Raw genomic sequence first — 23,167 nt, forward strand, 5'->3', positions numbered from 1 at the left:
TACTTAATTTGCATATTGTTTTTTAAATTACCATCCGTGATTTGATAATTTTATTCATTCTTGTATATTGTTTTATTGATTGATATGAGATGCGTGTGCAATACACGTATACTAAACTAGTTTTTTTTTTCAAATGTGAAAATTGTTTAGATTAATAATAAAATCACATTTTTTTTCAAAGGTTCCCTCAAGGGGCTTCAATAGATAAGTCAAAGGAGCATGGAGGGGGGTGAAACCTGACCTCCGCATTACAACACTAGGAGTGAGGGACATCCTTACTCTCTAACTTATCAAAATAAAAGGAAAGAAAAAAAGGAGGAGGGTTGCTCCTTGTTACATAAGCTTACAAAAAAATCTAGAATTCATAAACTAGAAGCAACCAAACAAAATTTAACCAGGGTCGAATATGAAGTTTCCCTTCTTCACTCGAATTCTAATGTTGGGCTTGCCAACTACATCATTATTCAAGGTGGAAGTAACCTTAGAAGGAAGATTTATGGCCTCGGTGAAGAAGGTAGTTGTTTTGCAATGTTCAGCCATATTAGCGAGCAAATCAGCTGTAGTATTACCTTCTCTGAAGGTGTGAATGAAAGAGAAGTCACCAAGTGAACTCATGGATTGAATTTGCTTAATATCATCTTTCATATGCCAAGGGGAATCGATCATACCTTTAACCATCTGAATAATCAATAGGGAGTCAGATTCAACAGTAACCCTGTGAAAATCATGATCTAGACACCATCTTAGGCCAGTCTTTAGAGCTAGTGCCTCAGCTGAATTATTTGAGCAAAAACCAAAATAGGCACTGAAAGCCATAATCATTTGTCCAGCATGATCCCTAAGTACTCCTCCACCTCCAGCACTTCCAGGATTTCCTTTACTACAACCATCCACATTCAATTTTAGCTCATTGTAGTTTGGTCTCTTCCATTTCACCAATTTAATTTCAAGCTTTGGTGTGATATGATCTATGAGATGAGAGATACTGATAATAGAAGGTGAAAGTGGAAGTTCTGGAAATTGAGAATTAATAATCAAATAGAGGAGGTTGGAGATTTGATCAATGATTCTAGGAATAGGAATTCTAACACCTTCATGTTTGAAATTGCACCTATACTTCCAAGTTTCCCAGCAAATAAGAGATGGCAGACTCTGGAGAAGGAGTTCATGAACTTTGTTGACAGGTTTGATCAACCACCATCTAATAATCTTCGCCCTGACATTCTCATTAGAGTTGTGAAGGATTCCACAAGCATTAGAGAAATATTTCCAAAGAATACATGCAATGTTTCCGTCTCCAAACAAATGATTTATAGTTTCATTGGCTCCCTCTGTACAACAATAGCATTTTGAGGGTCCATGAACCTTAAATATGCAAAGTGCTTCATCGGTTGCTAATTTACCTTCGAGTACCTAAGCATGAAGAATGAGACTTTGAAAGGAATTTTGTTGTGCCACATCATTCTGCTTGTTAAAAAAACTAACCCTGGACTTCCTGATATTTTGCCACGCAGACTTGCTAGAGAATGAGCCTGACTGGTCAGGGAGCCAAATAGGATAATCAACACTTTGAAGATCAAACTTGATATCCTGAACCTCAGAGACTATAGTAGCAGGCAAAACTAACAAAACAATTGTGGACCTTTACTTAATCCCATAAAATTCTCTAATTCACTGCAATACTCTCTCAATTCCATAAAAGCTGATAGGTTCACCAAATTCTATGAATTCAAGATATCATATTATTTTAAATTATTTTTTTGGTATTGCTGGTTTAGATTGAGTGAATATTTAAAATTTATGAGCTTTGAACTTATCGTAGGAATCATATTTCATATAATTATTGGGTTAAACTATTACTTATATTCAATAAATTTTTCTAATATAAATAAAGAATTTCATTAAACAAAAATTACTTGGTTCATTAGAAGGTGTAACTAATACTTTTGCTCCGCCCCCTTTGACTTTCTCCGAATGTTTGTTAGTGTTAATTGATTGATATTTCACTTAAAATATCCGAAATGTTTGGTGTTGTAATTAAAAAGTTAGTAATCTTACATAATGTCCAAGGGGTTCAATTCGTTGAAATATTCACTATGTAAATAGGAATAAAAATATTTGTATGTGTGTGTTCACTTGAAATGTCCTCAGTGTTTGATGTTGTAATTAAAAAGTTAGTAATCTTACATAATGCCTAAGGGGGTTCAATTCGTTGAAATATTCACTATGTAAATAGGGATAAAAATGTGTGTGTGCGCGGGGGGGAGGGGGGGGGAGTTTGTCGTTAGGATCGAATCCACACACACACACTTGATGAATGAAGAACACAAGAACTTTCGAGAGAGAGATGAGAGATCTAGAGAGAGAAAGAGAGAAACCAATAGTTCGTGGTAACACCCCGTGGATAAACTTCTACGGCGGTGGGGTATATATTAATAATTCAGAGTATAAACAGTTATAGATAATAAATGGAGAATAAATAGTACAGCCTAAAATTTGATTGAACCGCGTGAACATTAATATATGACAGTACATCAAATATTAATCAGCCTCCACAACCTAACATTTGTTGCTTAAGTTCTTTTGCTAAATCTAACAAGAAAAAAATAGGTTCTACACTGATTGCATATTTAATGAAAATACTGATTGTAGTGTTGTATATAAATTTTTTGTTTTAAACATTGACAAAAAATATTAGATCAAGTCTTATTGAGAGATAATTTTTCTTCAGTTGAAATGGATGAATGTATTATACTAAATGGCTGATAATAATTATATGATAACATAAATTATATGTTGATGATTTGCTTATTATTCGGTATAAGTTTAAATATTATGAAAAGTACCAAATTATTTTTGTCTACTAATTTTGATACTGATGATCTAGGTGAACTAAGTATGATTTTGAAAGATTTTGAAAGTTATAGTTATAAGTAGTTAAAATGATATAATGTTGTCACAAGAACATTATGTGCAAAAAGTTTTTGAAAAAGTTAAATGTTATGAGATGATATATGTAGCCACTCGCCGACTCCTTATGATGCTAACTTTCAATTGAAAAAGAACAAGGTAATCCAATGCTAAATCTAAATATGTTAAGATTATTGTGAATCTAATACATTTAATGAATTTTACAAGGTCTAGTATAACATATGATATATGTAAACGGGATAGATATACTCACAATTCCAATAAAGAACAGTGATCTGCATTAATCAGACGGACAAAATATCTAAAAGGAATCATGAATTATAATATCATGTATAGCGAATCTCCTTCTACATTAGAAGGTTATTGTAATACAATTTAGATTTCTGATTCAGATAAAAAGAAATTCACTAGTTGATATGTGTTTATCTTAAGTGATGGTGCAATAGACTAAAAATTAGCTAAACATATGAGTTAGATCGACTGTGAAGTCGGAATTTATAGCTCTGAAGTCACTGAGACTTAGTGAGGCTAAAAAATTTCTAAGAAAATATTTAATAAAGGGTAAATTGTCATCTATATTTAACCAATTTGATTGTCAAGCTACAATTGATATTACAAAGAATCAATTTTATAGGTAAAAGCAGATTGATGAAATTAAGGTATTATGTTATTAAGCAGCTATTTTTGTTCATGAAAATTCGACATTTTCTCCCTGTAATGACCCGAAGGTCATTTTTCAAAAATTTATTCAAAATTTTGATCTTTACCCATCTCGATAGTTGTCTTGAGTCAGTTTTTATCAAATTGTGAAGTTGATTCAAAAATTTTGAGCTATTTGTAATTACGATAGTTTAGTAGAGGGGTGATTTTAGATAATTAATGTTATTTGGTAGCTAATGATCTTAATTCATAATTTATTTAATATATTACTTGTCTCAAATACATTAAAATAAGGAAATAAATTAGTAGGATTTAACATTTTAGTCCACAATATAAAAGAGGAAAAAAAAAAGATTGTACGAGAGAGGCACAATCAGCGCAACAAGAAAAACACTTCGTGCTTCAGGTAAATTTCAGATCACATTCTTATAATATAAAGTAATTGCTAAGAGTAGCAGTACACATTAATATAATATTATTTATTTAAGAAAGAATCATGTATGTGGTTGTTTAGAAAAATATCGGCCAAAAGAAATAATAGCAGCCTATTGTATTTAATTATGATTATTATTTAATGAATTTAAAGTTCCAATAATGAGCTAATCATTTGAAACTTAAGATTTTGATAAGTTTTGGACAATCTGGGTATGTTTGTGTATATTGAATCATTACTGGGTTACTGCTAGTTGAATTCATGTTGGGTTGGAATTATTCTTATAGATATTCTATCATAATTTAAGTTTTGGCATATTGAGATAGGTAATTAAATATTAGGTATAGTATATTATAATAATATCATTAGAATTATGTTATTTGGAGAATTAAGATTTAACCCTAAACTTGAAATTCAGAAAATATGAGATTTGATCAATTTGTTGGAATAAAGATTTAGAAATTTTATTATAAATTCGGATGAATTTTGGGTCTAAGCTAGAGATATAGCAATATGAATGTTGTTAGTTTCGAATCATATCGTGGTTATTTATTTGAATAGATTTTATTGGTTTGGAAGTCAACCAAAAGAGGAAGGCTCAAGTTTTGGAGTCATTGTTCGACTATTTGAGGCAAGTGAATTTCTAAACTCGTGTTAAGTGTATGAAATGCGTGTATTTTCTTGTGGTATATGTTTGGGAGTAACGGAATTGGTGATGGCTTGACTTGTCCACATTGATTAATTCTAATGATGAAAAAAAAGGGATAACAAAGGCAATGTGATTAATTGTTTATGTGTGATGTGTTGAAAAATGGTTGAAGGCTTTGTGAATCATTGTTGATGTAGCTTCATGTTTGTGTGGTTGTGAACTGTGCGATGTTATGAAAATGGTCATCTCCTCATTATTTGTGTGAACTTGTCATCTGCGTTATTCTGAGGCCTTGGTTGTGACAAGTGTTATGTGCATTGAGAAAGAATGAGTACTTAAGAGGATGTACCATTTCGAGGGACGTATCGCGCGCCGCGATGGATACTATATTTCGAGGGACGTATCGCGCGCCGCGATGGTTACTATTATCGAGGGTCGTGTCGTGCGCCGCGACAGATGCATGGACAGATATGTCCCCCATGGGTCCCGGACTGAGAGACAGCGGGTGTGTATCACTAGGTCAGACATGCATCATTATACTTGACATTGCATTCCATTGCATTGCACATACTTATCATTAGTGAACTTGATATCGTGTTTTGCTGATCTTCTGATTGCCTTTTTGCGGAACTTGTGATTGATCAATATTGAGCTTGTTATTGCGGATATATAATTTGTTGAAGTATTGTTGTTGAGGATATGTAATTTGTTGAAGTATTGTTGTTGAGGATGTGTAATTTGTTGAAGTGTTGTTGTTGAGGATATGTAATTTTTCTAAGTGTTGTTGTTGAGCTACCTGCTATGTAAACTGTGAGCTATTAGGTTGGGTTGAATGCAGGTTGTAGTTGTGGAGGTTCGATTAGGGGTGGTAGGAGTACCCGTATTTCATCCCCTTAGCTTGTGTTTGGGAGGTTTACTTGCTGAGTACCGTGTGGTTTGATGCTCACCCCTTGCTTCTACAATTTTTTTTGTAGGTTATGAGCCTGGATTTTTATTGTACTTGTCATTCTCTTCTTTTCCGAGGCTTCTTGGAGATTTGTGAGATAGATGTTTCCATTTCAGCAGACTTCATTCTCCTTAATTATGATCTTGTTCTATTCTAGAAACAAGTTCATTTGAGACTTGAGTTTTTCTTTTGAATCAATTGTAATACTTTTGAGGCTTGTACACGTGACTATCAGGTTTTGGGTTTTTTAATAAGTTACTTACATTTTATTTCCGCACTTTATTGCAATGACTGAGTTTTAGGCTGACTTGTCTTAGTGGGATAAGACGAGTGCCATCACGTCCATTTTTGAGCCGTGACACTCCCTAATTAACCTAGGAGTTGTTATTGAGAGATGAAGTAATTGCAATTAATTATGTGAATTCAAAATTGAATTCAGTCAATTCATTGACTAAAATCGTATGAAGAAAATTAATTCATTTAACCTCAAAAGAGATGAGTTTAAGGCCAATATAATTGTCAATAATGATAGTAACTCAACCTATATGATTGAAAATCACATAAAATCATACATAGTAATAGCAATTTAATATTGACACTGAGCACTAACTGAGAGTGCTTAAACTACTACTGATTATGAGAGAAGCAATATTAACTCTTATTGAATTGATAGTTTTTAATTATGGTTTATTATTGAAAATAATACACACTTCATAAATTGACCTATATGAGAAGTTGAGTATGACATTTCTTATGTGACTTTGACCTAATCACTAGAATATTATATTTCATTAGTAATTCTGTAAGTTAAATCTTATCTCTAAGTTTGATTCATTGTTCAAGAGACAAACTATTAGATTTTATCCATGTAAAAGATTCATTGTTCAAGAGACCAACTATTAGATTTTATCCATGTAAAAATTCAGCAAGTTAATTGTTTGCGTGTAAATTCATTTGAAAACTACGTGAGATTATGGGTGTTGGTACAAAGAAAAATATTTTTTGAAAAGTATATTTTAAATTTCTCATGTTTAGTTGGGACAAAAATTTTGAAAAATATTTTTCAAATCAATTTATTTTCTTCAAAATTAAAAAAAAAAATTCTCTTCAATGTTCAGGAAAATATTTTTCAAAACTCTCATCCAACTCAAGATTACATTTTTTTTTATAAACATCAATTTTAAATATTTTCAAAATTTTATATTTTCACTTTCGTGCTCTCAACGCCGATCATCCCTCCACCCCTAAAAAAAATTAAATTTATATTTTTAAAAAATATTCAATTTCAATATTTTAAACCCCCCCCCCCCAAAAAAAAAATAATTTTTAAAAATATTTTCAACTTCAAAACTTCAATATCAATTCAAAAAAATAATAATTTAAATTTATTTTTAAAAAATATTTTTAATGTCAAAATTTTAATATTATTTCTCAAAAATATTTTTTCATTCATATATCAAATACTAAAAATCATTTCCTAAAATATTTCTACTCACCAACCACACATGAGAAAATAACTCATAAATCTACTCATTTTTCAGGAAAGCATTTTCTAAAAAATTTTCCATGAAAACTCACCCTGTAAATAATGATTTGATTCAAAAGAATTATTTTTGAAGTGTGTATGAAAAGTCCTCAATATGTGTTATTATAAAGCTTTAATAACAAGTGAAAAAATATGTCCGAAGTGCACAAATATTTAATGAGCCCTAAAAGCAGCATCATCCTCATCTCTTTTTTTTATAATTCTCCTTTAATATAATAACTTGTTGATATTAATTAAGTTTTTAATTTCTGTATCCTCTATTTAATTAGAAAAGACTTATTTAACTATAGAGAAATATTTCACAATATTAAAATAATTTCTTAAGATAATGTCAAACACGATTCAAGTATCAATTATATACTACTTTAAAATATCATAATAATAATAATAATATTCATCCTATTAGTGCTACTATTCCAGAACAGATAATTTTATTATTGTTGTGATATTAACGGATTAATTAATATCAACAAGTTATTAAGGAGAAATTATGAAAATAAACAACAAAGAATAGAGAAACAAAAAAGAATAAAAGTAGGTAAAGGATGAACATTTTCTACTTTTAAATTTTTTTCTTTTTTTTTGTTTTTGTTTTTATTGCTGAAACACAGACAAAAGAGTAAATTAGAAGACAAAGGGTGAAATCATGACAAATATTAGTACATCTTTAAACACTTATACACTGAATACGTATTTTTTCATCTGTCATCAAAGCTTTATTACAAAAACACATTTTATCAAAGCTTTATAAAAATACATTTTAAAGACTTTTTAAGCAAACTTTAAAAATAAATTCTTTTGAAATAAATCATTTTACATACCATTTTAACTTAATGTGATAGGTTTCATATCTTTTATAGGCCAAGGAGAAGCTCATCATAACACAAGTGTCATTGACACTTGACATTAACTTGCCACATGAAGCAAAGATTTCAAAAAAGAGCCAGCACATCCTTTTATTTTTTATCACTTCTCCAAGAAAATAATTAGTGATGTGGAAATTAATAATGTAGATATTAATTAAAATTTATAGATTATTCTAGCAAATATTTTTTTTAACGAAATATTTTTTTCGTTCGATATTATTTTTTATAATTTTTATTTTTAGAGTTAAATTATAAAAATTCTGACTAACATTTTTAGATGTATTTTTTCATCATATTAATATGCAAAAAATTGTAATTTATTATACTTTTCATGTAGTTTTAGAATATCTAATTTTTTTGTTTAAAATATCGAATTAATGTAATCTAATTTACCTTTGAAAACTAGTCAAATTAAATTTCGATAAACGTAACATGACAAACAATTTCAAACGGATGGAGTAGTTCTCATCTTTTTAATACATCTTTGAAGACTTCAAAAACACTTTTTTATTCTTGTGAAATAAATAATTTACTTACGACCTTTTATGTTTCAAAAGAATTTATAGATGAAGGATTTGAACATGTTGGATTATAAATGCAAATAAGTATTAGTGTCTTTAGACTATCAATCAAATTTACATTGATACAACTTAAATTTATAAAATTATTGATGGAATAAATAATTTTTATGAAGTATAAATTTTTATAATAAATCAGATATTTATCAATTACGTCTTGATCTTTATTGTTCAACACAGTATTTCGTGTGCTTGATATTCATGAGAGTTTTAATAACTAGGCCAAAATCAAATATCAGAAACATATAATACTTTACTCCATATTAGAATTTTATCGAACGTTAGTTCAAGAAGAATTTTTCCATCTCTAAGAATTTTAGCTATTCATGAATCACTAAAATAAATAATTTCTTATTTTTTCTCGACTTAAACATATGACAAAAAATCAATTTTATTTATATAAATGTATATCGTAGCACCAAAGTACATCACCCACTTTCTCACATTGATCTTTAACCTTTATTTCTAAAATAATCACAATATATAGTTAATAATATCTCATCCATTTCAATCAATTTCATTTTTGACTTAGCAGGATTGCCATTGCTTTTCAACTTTTTTTTAATTTAAGTGTCTCTCATAAAGGTTTAGGTTTTATTATTAAAAAAAATAATTAATATTTACATACCTGTATTTTAGAATAACTAGAATAGTACACATTTTTTGTCCTAATTTCTTAAATTGTTAGGGAGCAATAAACCTATGACCCCATTAGTTCATATACTAAGAGCCATACATAATATGAAGTAATTGAGTTTACAACATAGAAATCAAAGAGTTATACAACACAAAATAATAAACACCATTTAGTTCGAAACAAAATTGAACCTTCATAGTCTATTTACACAACTCATTATAATTTTAGGTCAAACCATACACCTAGCAAAACAAACACAAGACAAACCAACATATAAAGAAACATTTATATAACTAACTAATTAAGAACCATGTGTGGTACTAGTAGGAGTCTGTGCTGGTGGTGCTTTGTGAAGCCATGAACTAGCAACACCTTTAAGCCTATTTATCATACTCTTTCCTGCACCTTCAACATGCGTTGTCGCTGCAACGCCAGCCGCGTCCCTCTGTTCGTCGGTTGAACCTTTTTGTGTCGCCACGCCCTCCGGTTTTTCCACTTCTTCTGTTGGTTCGACCTGTTCAGAACCCTCGGTTTTATCCTTCCGTCCCGAAAGTTTGCCTGAAATTAGAGGTGATAAAATTAGTCCGAAGAAAGTCATTGGTCAATACTAATAGGACTCCCATTTGGGGAGTGTGACCGCATACCGAGGTGCTCCCCACTGGTTGTTGGAACGACGTGAGTCGGGCCAGGTCGCGATTCAGAAAGATGACCCATAGTCTAAACAAGGAGTGAGAAATTCCTCATCTCATAGGGGCGTACGAAGAATTGCTTCGCAAACTCCCAAGCACCAACTAACGATACTAAACTACTCTATCTATCCGCTATTGTTTTCATCCACTATTATTTGTCATAGTTTCTACTCTAAGAGTCACTCAAAGAACTTTGACTGACATTTTAACATTTTAAGAAAGTATCTTTTCATTATATTGATATGCAAAAAATTGCAATTTATAATACTTTTTATACAATTTTTGAATATCTAAAATTTTTATAATATCAAATTGATGTAATCTAATATAATTTTGAAGATTAGTCAAATTGACTTTTAAAAAACACAATATGACAAATAAAAATGAACGAAGGAAGTATTTTTCTAAAGGTGATGCGATGGACAACTAACTTAAGGGTCCATCTATTTAATGCCTAAGCAACTTTTTGCCAAGTCCATAACCTCTTTCATTCGTTAACTCAGTCAATTTTAATCGATACAAATTTAACTCAATTCATTTTTATCCGTACAAATTTACCTCGATTCATTTAACACGTACCTGAAATCATCTCAGAGAGTGCCTTATCTTCATCTCGAGGCTTGAATTTCTCTGCCAAGTAGTTCTTCATTGACGCTCCTTTCTCCGGCTTAGTTTCTTCCTTTACGCTCATTTTCTCGAATGACTCTACAAGCGGAGTAGCTCCCACCTCCTCGCTATCTGTTGTGATTTCACGTTAATATTAATTTCATTCAATTAGTTATATACATCGTCAGTAAGAAAATAAAATTACATGTCCGGTTTATAACCTTTTTTAAAAAATGAAGTGGATTGATGAACCGGTCGTAGTTTGTGATCTTTTTATAACAAAGTGAATCAATGATATACACGAAAATTTGTCGTGATAATTTTTTAACATTGTTAAAACTCGATTGATTCACTATGTCAAAAATGAACTTTAGCTACAATTAATTAGCAATTACTGCTAACTATGTATTTTTAGTGACAATTAACGTTCTTTATTTCTGTCCCTAAAGTCTAATAATATTTAACAAATCTCCATAAAGACTTAACACTCTTTATTAATGTACCTATTTATTGCAGCTAAAAGTATGATTCGATGTTTCTTTTATAAAAGTTCCAAGTACTTTGTACTCCGAAACTAAAATTCACAAGGACATCAGGGTGGCAAAATAAAACTAAACTCGCCTAATCTGTTCAAATTTGAGCGGGTTATTGACTACTCATTCATGAGTTCAACCCATTTCAATCCATTAAAATTTAACTCAATTCGCGCAATTTTCATCTCTAGAGAATTTAACTAAAATCGACTTAAATGATATACTTACATAGGGGAGGGACGTGCTCAGCTCGAATAAATTTATATATCTACTTATGAAATAAAATAAAACCCAAATTAAAAATAAATAAAGAGCATATTTATGTGTTACACTTAAATAGTTAAATACAAAATTGAGTAACTTACTAGCGCCTGTTGGATCAGTAACTTTAGTCTGATAATTAGAAGCAGACTTATCCTCTTTTGGTGCATTTGGATCATCTTCTAATTTTATTTTTAATCCAATTTTATCCCCCTCCATCACTAATTCATCTTCATCTTTTTCATTAGCACGGTATTGTTGAGCCTCCATAAAATCCAAAATGATTTTTTTTAAAAAAAAACTTCTTAGTTAATTATTACTAGCAAAAAAATCTTTTCAATTTTTACTATATAAAGTTTAAAAGTATGATTTGTATTGAAGCCATTTGGCGTTGTATAAGAAGTGGCACTTTGTGAGCTAAACACGTTATGTATTTAGGGGACACTATATTGTATACGTGGCCTTTTTATAAAACTATCGAAAATTTGGAAAATGGATCGTGGCCAGGATCATGAAATAAATTACAAAATAATTATTTAAAATTTTTAAATTGAGTTAAAGAAGTTTTATTTCTTGGACAAAAGGAAAAGTAAAAAATACTTATTAGGTGTGTAAGCCAATGATATTTTATAAAAAAAAATAATATAAGAGTAGAATAAATTTTTTAATAGTTTTATTAATAATAATAATAATAAAAATTCTAATATTTATATATATAATTGAAAATAATAATGACTAATAATTTAATAAGTACGTCTTAACGGAGGTAATAAATAATAGAGATATATTTCATAATAATTTTTCTAAAATATTATCTATTTGTATAATTTTAGATTTTAATAATTTAATAATCAAATAATATCAATTAAAACTTGTTATTTAGGTAGACAATTTTTTAAGTCTAATTTACATAAATCCCATAGTGTAAAAAATAAATTACATTTTTTTCCTACCTTTTTTCTAATTAAAATAATTCCTTAAAATTTGTACCTTCCGAATACATTAAAGAGTTTCAGATACATTAACATAAATCGGATACATAGTATGTAGCTCGGATGACTCAGATATATTACTATATCTCGAATAGATTAATTACATTAGGAGAGAAGTGAAGGACTTGGGGTTTTTAGAAATAGAAGGGAATATTGGAAATAAGAAAAACATAAAACGTGTACTTTAGTAATTTTTCCATTTTTTAAAAAGGATTATTTACTTGTGAAGTTAATGAACTTATGTAAAAAATCACTGGCCCAAGTCGAATTGAGCGGGCTAATAAGGTGCTTGAGGATGCTTTGGGCTTGTGTTATGGACTTTGGTGGTTAATGGGATCAAACACTATCTCTTGCGGAGTTTTTTCTATAACAATAATTATTATTCTAGCATTCAGATGACACCATTTGAAGTTTTGTATGAAAGAAGGGCGTGATGAGGTTTGAAAAGAAAGAAAATCTCATTTTGCGATTCATTTGATATTTTGAGATTTTGGGGAAGTTTGGAGAGGTGGCCTATAAGTTGGTCTTACGTTCGATCCTTTCAGTTGTTCACGTCGTGTTCCATGTTTCAATGTTTAAGCGATATCGTCACGATGGTTCTCATGTGATTCAGTGGAATTTTGTTGCTTTAGATTAAAATATGTCCTTTGAGGAGGAGCCGAAATTCCTATCTTGGATAGACAGACAGTTGAGATTCAAGCATATTGACTCAGTGAAGGTGCAGTGAATACACCAACCTGTTGAGAAGGCAATGTGGGAGGTAGATACCCTCAACTTTACAACCCTTCAGCTACCTTATTTTTATTTTCATTCGAGAACGTGTCTTAAAGTGGCGGATAGTGTAATGTCTCATTTCTTGTGATTTTACTTTTAATTGTCAAATGACCATTTTGCTCTTCATCATAGCATTTCATGCTTAGTTTGTGTTTTAGAAATATTTGGTATAGTCGTCGATGCGATCTCGTGTGTTATTTAGTGATTTCGCCCCTCTTGAATTGGGAATTCTTGATAGGATTCACGTCATTAAACATTTTGAGTTTCGAGCGTCTGAGGGAAATTTCATCGTTTTCATCGCATCCGGAACATTGAGTTTGACTTGGTAGAGCGGTTGGCAAGGTTTTTGATGCCTTACGTTGAAAGTTGGGTGTTTAGGCAAGAAGTTTAGCTTTAGGCAAAAACAGTGGCGGAGCCAGAAATTTCACCAAAGTTGTTCAAACTTTAAAAGAGTCGATAATTTTATTTTTTAGTGAAGTGGGTGCACAATTTTTTTTTTTTGCTCATGAGTGAGAAATTAAATTACATATCACTTAGTAACTAAATCATACGGAAACTTAAAATTATAAAACTATCAATGGAATAAATCAAAACTAATGGACAAAAGTCACAAAAACAATTTTTGCTTTGAATGTACTCCCTCTAGTTTATATTAAATGAATTCTTGAGACTTTTTTTGTGATTCAAATAACTGAATAGTTCAAAGTTCGAAAGAATTATCGAAATTTTTTTCCATAGTTACCTTTTGTTTTAGTAAGATTCTTAACTATTTTACATTTTCTAAAAAGATAGTTTAGAAATAATTAAAATTATAATAGTGATAATAATATTTAATTTTATCTTTAAAAAAATTCTTGAAAATTTGTATATATTTAATACAGATCGAAAGTATATAGAAAAACAATAAAATTTTAATTATTAGGTTAATTAATTTAAGGCTAGAAATATAAAGAAGATAAAGGGCAGCTAGTGTGTTTAAAAAAATAAAAACGCTGCAAGTGAGGATCGAACCGTACACCTCTTACACGTAATTGAAAAGAGAGTAAATATATAGTTGTTCCATAGTAGTTAATCACCTAACAAAATTAAGAATACATTAATTAGTTTTTTACTTTATTATACTCGCAAAATTGATTATTTTAAGTGTTCACATTTGTTTGTAAAATTTCCAAGAAGCTTTTTACGAGTAAATTAGTAAAAATATTTTCTTATTTATTACTCACTCGATTCCTAATTACTTACCCATTTTTGAATCGACACACCTTATTAACAAACAATAATTGATATAATAAATTTAGTATTTTACCCTTATTAATTATGAAATTGATGAATAAAGAACTTAAGATTTTCGAAAAGCTACATATTTTCCAAAGTAATTAATTGAGGATATAACAGGTAAAAAAAATATCATTTCTTGATTTGTCAAAATGGAAAAGTAATAGGAACAATAAAAAAAAGAAGTGAAAAAATTATGAGTGATAGAGGGAGTAATTCTTAAGCACTATGCATAATTAAAAGAATGATCAACTAATACTTGGTTGAAAAACTAAGAGCATGTTTGACATTGTTGTAGGGAAACTAAAATTACTTATTTTGAGAAAAATAATATTTTCTTGAAAAATTAAGGTATTCGACAAACCAATAAAACTGCTTTGATGTACTCAATTAGAATTATTACTTCCTTCATTTCAAAATAAGTGAATTGTTGAGCCTTTTAAATTAAGTGAAATGTAAGTTCATGAGAGTTGTTGGGTTTTTCATTTTTGCCCCTCATTTACATCTTCTAGGTGATAATTTTAAGAGAGTTCATATTTATATTTTACTTTGAATTATTTATATTTTCAAGAATATTTAACTTTTAACATATTTTAAGTCATTTTAACTTATTTTAAGTTATTTTTAATATTATCAGACATATTCAAAATCTTAAAAATAATTTAAAAGCATGTCTAACAAACTTTTAAGCTAATCTAAACAAGATTCGTAAATTACGTAACGTACTAATAAAATCTATAGTCAATTCAAACTTTATTGTTTGGTGAAATTAGTGGACTTGTTTTTATATATAATAATGGTGTCTGATTCATTTTCGTCTAATATTTATTTTATTTTCACAATTGAAATTATTAATTTTGTTTATCATGATGTGTAGTCTCTTTGATTAAATTTTTAAGAGGTCAAAGATGCTTCCTTTAAAAAAAATTAACGTATATACTCAAATTCATAGAAAAAGTTCAAAGGTATATTTGACTTTTTTCCAAAATAAAACTAATTTAATTTAAAGTCTCCTTCGTAAATTCTTTTATATTTATAATTTATAGACGATGCTATTAATTTCTAGATACTTATTTTAAGTTCTTGTTTTAATTTAGGTTGACTTTGAAAGAGTCATCAAATGAATTAATAAATCGATATAGAGGGAACAAATGAGACGTAGTACTTCTATTTGACAAATTTTGTGTGGATGAATGAAGCAAAAATAAGTTGCTTAATCAATTCCAAGAAAAAATGTTTATGATGTATTTGATTTAATTTAATTATAACCAAATTATTTACATCCCTTTTTCATACTCGAGTCATTTTTTAAAAAATAAAAAGAAACACAATATATTTCTACCATTTAAATTACTAACCTTGCCTCTATTACCTTGTCGTATCAAGTTCCACCACGTTAACTAACCAAGTCTTAACACAAATCTCTAGTTATTAGTTAAATTCTAAATGGAAGTCAAAGTTTGCTAGTAAAGTTGGAACTAACTCAAGGGTGTGTTTTGTACAAAAGAAATATTCTAATGGGCGGAATGTCGGTCAGTTAAGAACTCAGTAATAGAAATGAGAATGACTAATGTGTGATATATTAAGGGAGATAAAATTAGAAATGAGGATATTAAGGTCAAATCAGAGTGATTCCGACTTTTTATAGAGGACAAAATGAGGGAAGCAAAACTGAGATAATTTAGACATGTAAAAGGAGTGTGACAAACTAGCTATGGATAGTAGAGACACAAACCCAACAAATTGAGGATAGATAGTTAGACAAAACATGATGCAGTTCCAACTTACCAATGATACACGACCTTAGATAGAAAGTTATGGAGAATATAAAAATATTCTCCATACTAGTATTTGTAGTATGCTTCGACTTCTATTAATATTTGTTTTTTCTTATATTTCGATTATCATATAGTTTTTTTATTGTAATACCGTATCTTTACTAAATAGAATAAATATATTATTGTTTCAGGAGAGACACAAACCCAACAAATTGAGGATAGATAGTTAGACAAAACATGAAGCAGTTCCAACTTACCAATGATACACGACCTTAGATAGGAAGTTGTGAAGAATATAGAAAAGTATTATTATTCGTTCATACTAGTATTTGTAGTATGCTTCGACTTCTATTAATATTTGTTTTTTCTTATATTTCGATTATCATATAGTTTTTTTATTGTAATACCATATCGTTACTAAATATAATAAATATATTGTTGTTCTGATTAATAATAATAATAATAATATTATATTAGATTGGCCATAAAAATTAAAGATTAAGAATCAAAAATCGAAAGAAATGATTTTGCAGTAAAAAAGGTTTAGGGCCCAACCGGGTTCGAACCGGCGACCTCTTGATCTGCAGTCAAATGCTCTACCACTGAGCTATGGACCCTAGTTGTGATTACAAGTTCAATTATACTATAAGTTTAAATAAAATAATAATTGTTTAAATAAAATAATAATGATACAGTACCATAAAGTATAAGTAACAATCAAAATTGATATTATATTTAAACTAACAACACAATACAATAGTTAAAAACAATCCAAAAAAGGGGTTAAAGATCATAGTTGGTTATTAGAATTACTTCTTCTTTTTTCCACCCCATTCTATTAGAAGAAAAATAATAGTGTTTTGACTTAATTTTCGATACGACTTTTTTATTCGGAAATTTCGAAATATAATGATCAAAATTTTTTATAGATGTCCGATAAAACCTTAGGAATGGAACCAGTTCGTCTCGCGGGGAAAAATGACGCATTTTCAAGTTCAAACGATCCCCAAAGAAGGCAAATGCATGTTTTACCGATTTTCAAGTGCTATATAGACCATGGGTTTTTATATCCAAAAAATACCGAAATCATATGGCTGAAATTTTTCATGGACGTCTGTTACGATCTTAGAAATGTAACAACTTTGTCTCGCGGGAAAATATTGTGCATTTTCAAGTACAAACGAACACCAAAACAGACAAAGACAAATTTTATCCATTTTCATGTGCAGCCAATGAATTTTTTTAATAAAAAAATCCCAAAATTAAATGGCCAAAAATTTTCATGCACGTTCGTTAATGACCTTAGAAATGGAACTTGTTCTTTCCGCGGGTAAACTGATGCATTTTCAAGTTTAAACGAGCCCAAAAGCAGGTAAAGATAAATTTTACCTAATTTCGTGTGCTATAGCACATGATTTTTTTTAATCCGAAAATCTCAAAACAAAATGGCCAAAAGTTTTAATAAACGTCCATTAAGACCTTAGAAATGAAATAAGTTCACCCCGCGGGAAAAAAATATGCATTTTCATTTTCAAACGAGCTTCAAAGCAGGCAAAGACAGATTTTATCGATTTTCATGTGTTATAGCAAATGGATTTTTTTATCCAAAAATCTCAAAACAAAATAACCGAAATTTTTTCATGGATATCCGTTAAGACCTTAGAAATAGAACCAGTTCGTTCCGCGGGAAGAAACGATGAATTTTCAAGTTCAAACGAGCTTTAAAACAAGCAAAGGCAAATTTTACAGATTTTCATGTACTATAGGCCATGGATTTTTTTTTTATCCAAAAATTCCAAAACAAAATGACCAAAATTTTAATGAACGTCCATTAAGACAATTAGAATAGGAACAAGTTCGTCCCACGGAAAAAATTGTGCATTTTAAAGTTCAAACGAATTCTAAAGCAGGCAAAGACAGATTTTACCAATTTTCATGTGCTATATCCCATGAATTTTTTAATTCAGAAATCCCAAAACAAAATGGCCGAAATTTTTCATGGACGTTTGTTAAGACCTTAGAAATAGAACCAGTTCGTCCCACGGAGAAAAAATGATGCATTTTCAAGTTCAAACAAGCCACAAAGTAAGCAATGATAGATTTACTGATTTTCGTGTGCTATAGCCAATGGATATTATTTGATTCGAAAATCCTGAAATAAAATGGCCGAATATTTTCATGGACGTCCCTCAAGACTTTAGGAATCGAACCAGTTCGTCCGGCAAGGAGTGCATTTTAAAGTTCAAGCGAGTCCCTTAGAAGGCAAAGATAAAATTTACCAATTTTTGTGTGTTATAAGCCATGAATTTATTTTTACCCGGAAATCCTAATATAAAATGACAATTTTTTCAAGGATGTCCATTAAGACCTTAGAAATTGAACCATTTCATCCATGGATCATTTTAAAGTTCAAACGAACTCCAAAGAAGGTAAAGACAGATTATACCGATTTTCATGTGCTATATCCCATAAATTTTTTAAATGCGAAAATGTCAAAATGATATGATAGAAATTTTTCAAGGACGTCCATTTATACAATAGAAACGGAACCAGTTCGTAAAAAATGATGCATTTTCAAGTTCAAACAAGCCCCAAAGAAAGTAAAGAAAGATTTTATCGATTTTCGTGTGAATTAGCCCATGAATTTTATAATCTAGAAATTTCGAAACAAGATGGCCGAAATTTTTCAAAGACGTTCGGTAATACCTTAAAAATGGAACCAGTTCGTTCAACAGGGAAAATGGTGCATTTTCAAGTTAAAACGAACTCAAAGTAGGCAAAGACGAATTTACCAATTTCCATGTGCTATAGCCCATTTACGTTTTTGAATCCAAAATCCCAAAATGAAATGGCTGAAATTTTTCATAGACGTCCCCAAGACCTTAGAAATTGAATCAGTTCGTCCCGCGGGAAAAAATGATGCATTATCATGTTCAAACAAGCTCAAAGTAGGCAAATGTAGATTTTTTTCGATTTTCATGTGCTATAGCCATGAAATTTTTTGATCCCAAAATTCCAAAATGAAATGGCCGAATTTTTTCTAAGACATTCATTAATACCTTAGAAATAAAATGAGTTTGTCCCCCGAGGAAAAATGGTGCACATTTTCAAGTTCAAATGAGCCCTAAAGTATGCAAAAATAGATTTTACCAATTTTCATGTGTTATAACCTATGAATTTTTTTTGTTCCACGAATCTCGCAAAAAAATGACCAAAATTTTTAATTGATGTTCGTTTAGACCTTAGAAATGGAACCGGTTCATCTCAAGAGGAAAATGGTACATTTTCAAGTTCAAATGAGTCCAAAGTAGGCAAAGACCGATTTACCAATTTTCATGTGTTGCAGTCCATGGATTTTTTTGATCCAAAAATCCCGAAACAAAATGGACGAAATTTTTAATGGACGTCCGTTAAAACATTAGAAATGGAACCAGTTTGTCCCACTTTAAAAAATGGTGTATTTCAAGTTCAAACGATCCCCAAAGTAGACAGAGATAGATTTTTACTAATTTTTGTGTTCGATAGCCCATGGATATTTTTAAATCCGGAAATTCCAAAATAAAATGACTACAAATTTTCATGGACATCTGTTAAGACCTTAGAATTGGAACCAGTTTGTCCCGCGGGTAAAAATGGTGAATTTTCAACTTCAATTGAGCCCCAGACCAGGCAAATGCATATTTTATTAATTTTTGTATGTTATATCCCATGAACTTTTTTTATTCGGAAATCCGAAAATAATATAGCTGAAATTTTACGTAGACGTCTGTCAAAAGCTTAGAAATAGAACTAGTTTGTCTCGTGGGGAAAAAATGGTGCATTTTCAAGTTTAAACGAGCCACAAAGCAGGCAAAAATATATTTTATCGATTTTTGTGTGCTATAGCCCATAATTTTTTTTTGATCTAGAAATACCGTTACAAAAATGGTTGAAATATTTCATATACGTCAATTAGGACCTTATAAATGGAAACAGTTGCTCCCACGGGAAAAAATGATACATTTTAAAGTTAAAACGTGTCTCAAAGCAAACAAAGACATAATTTTATCGATTTTTGTATGTCACCGAAATAAAATGACCAAAATTTTCATTGACGTCCGTTAAGACCTTAGAAATGGATCAAGTTTGTCTTGCGGAGACACATGGTGCATTTTCAAGTTCAAACAAGCCCCAAAGCAGGCAAAGCCAGATTTTAGCGATTTTTGTGTGCTATAGGTTATGAATTTTTTTTGTCCGAAATTCACGAAACTAAATGATCAAAAATTTCATTCACGACCGTAAATGACCTTAGAAATGGAACCTGTTCTTTCCGCAGGAAAAAATGATTCATTTTCAAGTTAAAATGAGCCCAAAGCAGGAAAAGATAGATTTATTAATTTTTGTGTGCTATAGCCCATGAATTTTTTATCCTAAAATCACGAAATAAAATGGTTACAATTTTTCATGGACGTACTTTGAGACCTTAGAAATGGAACCAGTTCATCCAGCAGAGAAAATTGATGCATTTTCAACTTCAAACGAGCCCCAAAACAGGCAAAGACATATTTTATCGATTTTCCTGTGTTTTAGCCCATGAATTTTTTTAATCCAAAAATCTCAAAATAAGATGACCTAAATTTTTCAGGGGCATCATTTAAGACCTTAGAAATGAAACCAGTTCGTTCTGCGGGGAAAACGGAATCAGTTAAGACCATATAAATGGAATCAGTTCGTCCCACGGGGAAAATGATGTATTTTAAAGTTCAAACAAATCTCAAAGCAGGCAAAGATAAATTTTATCGATTTTCGTGTGCTATAGCCATGAATTTTTTTAATCTCAAAACAAAATGGCCGAAAATAATCATGGACATCCTTTAAGACCTTAAAAATATATCTGTTCGTCCTGCATGAAATAATAGTGCATTTTCAAGTTCAAACGAGCCCCAAAGTAGAAAATGACATATTTTATCGATTTTCTTGTGTTATATCCCATGAATTTAGTTTGATCCAGAAATCTCAAAACAAAATGAATGAATTTCTTTATGGACGTACCTTAAAACCTTTTGAACCAGTTTGTCCCGCAAGGAAAATGGTATATTTTCAAGTTCAATCGAGCCCCAAAGAAGGCAAAAAGATATTTTATCGATCTTCATGTGATGTAGCCCATAAATTTATTTTTATCCACAATCGCGAAATAAAATGCCAACTTTTTTCAAGAATATGCATTTGGACCTGAGAAATGGGGTCATTTCGTCCCACATGGAAAAATGGATCATTTTAAATTCAAATGAACCCCAAAGAAAGTAAAGACAGATTTTACTGATTTTCGTGTGTTATATCTTATGGATTTTTTTCAATGTGGAAATCCTTAAATGAAATGGCTGAAGTTTTTCAGGGACGTCCGTTAAGACTATAGAAATGGAATCAGTTCGTGAAAAATGGTGTAATTTCAAGTTTAAACGAGTTCAAATCAGGCAAAGACAGATTTTATCAATTTTTGTGAGCTATATCCCATAATTTTTTTAATCCAGAAATCTCAAAACAAAATGACCAAATTTTTTCATGGACGTCCACTAAGACCTTAGAAATGGAACCAGATCGTTCTTCGGGAAAAAATGGTGCATTTTAAGTTCAAACGAGTTCCAAAGAAGTCAATGACATATTTTACCATTTTTCATGTGCTATAGCCCATGAATTTTATTCGATCTGAAAATTCTGAAACAAAATGGCCGAATTTTTTCATGGACGTGTCTTAAGACCTTAGAAATGAAACCGGTTCCTCATGCTGAGAAAAATGGTGGATTTTCAAGTTCAAATGAGCTCCAAAGAAGGTGAAGACAGATTTAACCGATTTTTCTGTGCTATAGACAATGTATTTTTTTATTTGAAAATCTCTTAATAAAATGATCAAATTTATTCAAAGATGTTTATTAAGATCTTAAAAATTAAACCAGTTCTTCCTGCTGAAAAAAATGGATCAATCTTCAACTTCAAACGAGGCCCAAAATAAGCAAAGACAAATTTTATCGATTTTCGTGTACAATGCCCATGGATTGCTTTGACTCGGAAATCCTGAAATAAAAAGGCCGAATTTTTCATGGACGTTCTTTAAGACATTAGAAATCAAACCAGTTCGTCCCGCGAGAAAAAATGGTGCATTTTCAAGTTCAAACGAGCTCCAAAGAAGGCAAAAGTAGATTTTATCGATTTTCATGTGTTATAACCCATGTATTTTTTAATCCAAAAATCTTGAAATAAAATGAATGAAATTTTTAATGGAGGTCCCTTAAGACCTTAGATATTGAACCAGTGCATCCCGTCGAGAAAAAATGGTGCATCTTCAAGTTCAAACGATCCCCAAAGTATGCAAAGACAAATTTTATCAATTTTCGTGTGCCCCATGAATTTTTTTGATCCTGAATTCTTGAAACGAAATGACCAAATTTTTTTATGAACGTCCGTTAAGACCTTAGAAATGAAATCAGTTCGTCCCGCGAAAAAAATGGTGCAGCTTCAAGTTCAAACGAGCATTAAAGCAAGCAAAGATAAGTTTTTATCGATTTTTGTGTAATATAGTCCATGGATTATTTTTCATTCGAATATCTCGAAAAAATCTGGCCAAAATTTTTCATGGACATCGGTTAAGACCTTAGAAATGAAACCAGTTTATACCACGAGAAAAATGGTGCATTTTCAAGTTCAAATGAGCCTCAAAGCAAGCAAAGACAATTTTTGTCGAGTTTTATGTAATATAGCCCATGAATTTTTTTATTCGAATATCACAAAACAAACTGGCCAAAAGTTTTCATGGACGTTCGTTAAGATCTTAGAAATGGAACCAGTTCATCCCACGGGAAAATGGTGCATTTTCAAGTTCAAACGAGCTCCGAAGCAGGCAAAGACAGATTTTACAGTTTCTTGTATGCTATAGCCCATGAATTTTTTTACTCTTGAAATCTTGATATAAAATGGACGAAATTTTTTACGAACTTCCATTAAGACCTTATAAATGGAACTACTTCATCCCGTGGGTA

General features: G+C 30.4%; 2 protein-coding genes and 1 non-coding gene across 3 annotated transcripts; all 3 read right to left on the bottom strand.

The window, feature by feature from the left end:
- Window positions 1–390: 390 nt before the first annotated feature.
- LOC107016677 lies at window positions 391–3,702 on the bottom strand. The gene is made up of 3 exons (XM_015217078.1): window positions 3,699–3,702; window positions 1,486–1,622; window positions 391–1,413 (listed from the first exon to the last, which is right to left on the bottom strand). The coding sequence occupies exons 1-3, from the start codon at window positions 3,700–3,702 to the stop codon at window positions 391–393; spliced, it is 1,164 nt and encodes a 387-aa protein (XP_015072564.1).
- Window positions 3,703–9,419: 5,717 nt separating this feature from the next.
- LOC107030839 (low-temperature-induced 65 kDa protein-like) lies at window positions 9,420–11,610 on the bottom strand. Its single transcript, XM_015232077.2, has 3 exons — window positions 11,440–11,610; window positions 10,515–10,673; window positions 9,420–9,804 (listed from the first exon to the last, which is right to left on the bottom strand). Exons 1-3 carry the CDS (start codon window positions 11,603–11,605, stop codon window positions 9,548–9,550), a joined length of 582 nt encoding a protein of 193 aa, XP_015087563.1. The 5' UTR covers window positions 11,606–11,610; the 3' UTR covers window positions 9,420–9,547.
- A 5,089-nt stretch (window positions 11,611–16,699) lies between these two features.
- TRNAC-GCA lies at window positions 16,700–16,771 on the bottom strand. The gene has a single exon. It is a non-coding gene; the product is annotated as a tRNA-Cys (tRNA).
- Between the last annotated feature and the right edge of the window lie 6,396 nt (window positions 16,772–23,167).

Source organism: Solanum pennellii, chromosome 1, assembly GCF_001406875.1.
Source record: "Solanum pennellii chromosome 1, SPENNV200".
In the NCBI taxonomy this organism is placed as follows: domain Eukaryota; kingdom Viridiplantae; phylum Streptophyta; class Magnoliopsida; order Solanales; family Solanaceae; genus Solanum; species Solanum pennellii.

What these genes read in the sequence shown, in the direction of transcription:
- LOC107030839 (XM_015232077.2), bottom strand. Translation starts at nt 11,605, where the DNA reads ATGGAGGCTCAACAATACCGTGCTAATGAAAAAGATGAAGATGAATTA. An exon ending in TACTGATCCAACAGGCGCTA is followed by an intron (nt 10,674 to 11,439) that starts GTAAGTTACTCA and finishes AAATCACAACAG; the next exon opens with ATAGCGAGGAGGTGGGAGCT. An exon ending in ACTCTCTGAGATGATTTCAG is followed by an intron (nt 9,805 to 10,514) that starts GTACGTGTTAAA and finishes CTCTAATTTCAG; the next exon opens with GCAAACTTTCGGGACGGAAG.
- LOC107016677 (XM_015217078.1), bottom strand. An exon ending in AAAATATCAGGAAGTCCAGG is followed by an intron (nt 1,414 to 1,485) that starts GTTAGTTTTTTT and finishes CTTCATGCTTAG; the next exon opens with GTACTCGAAGGTAAATTAGC.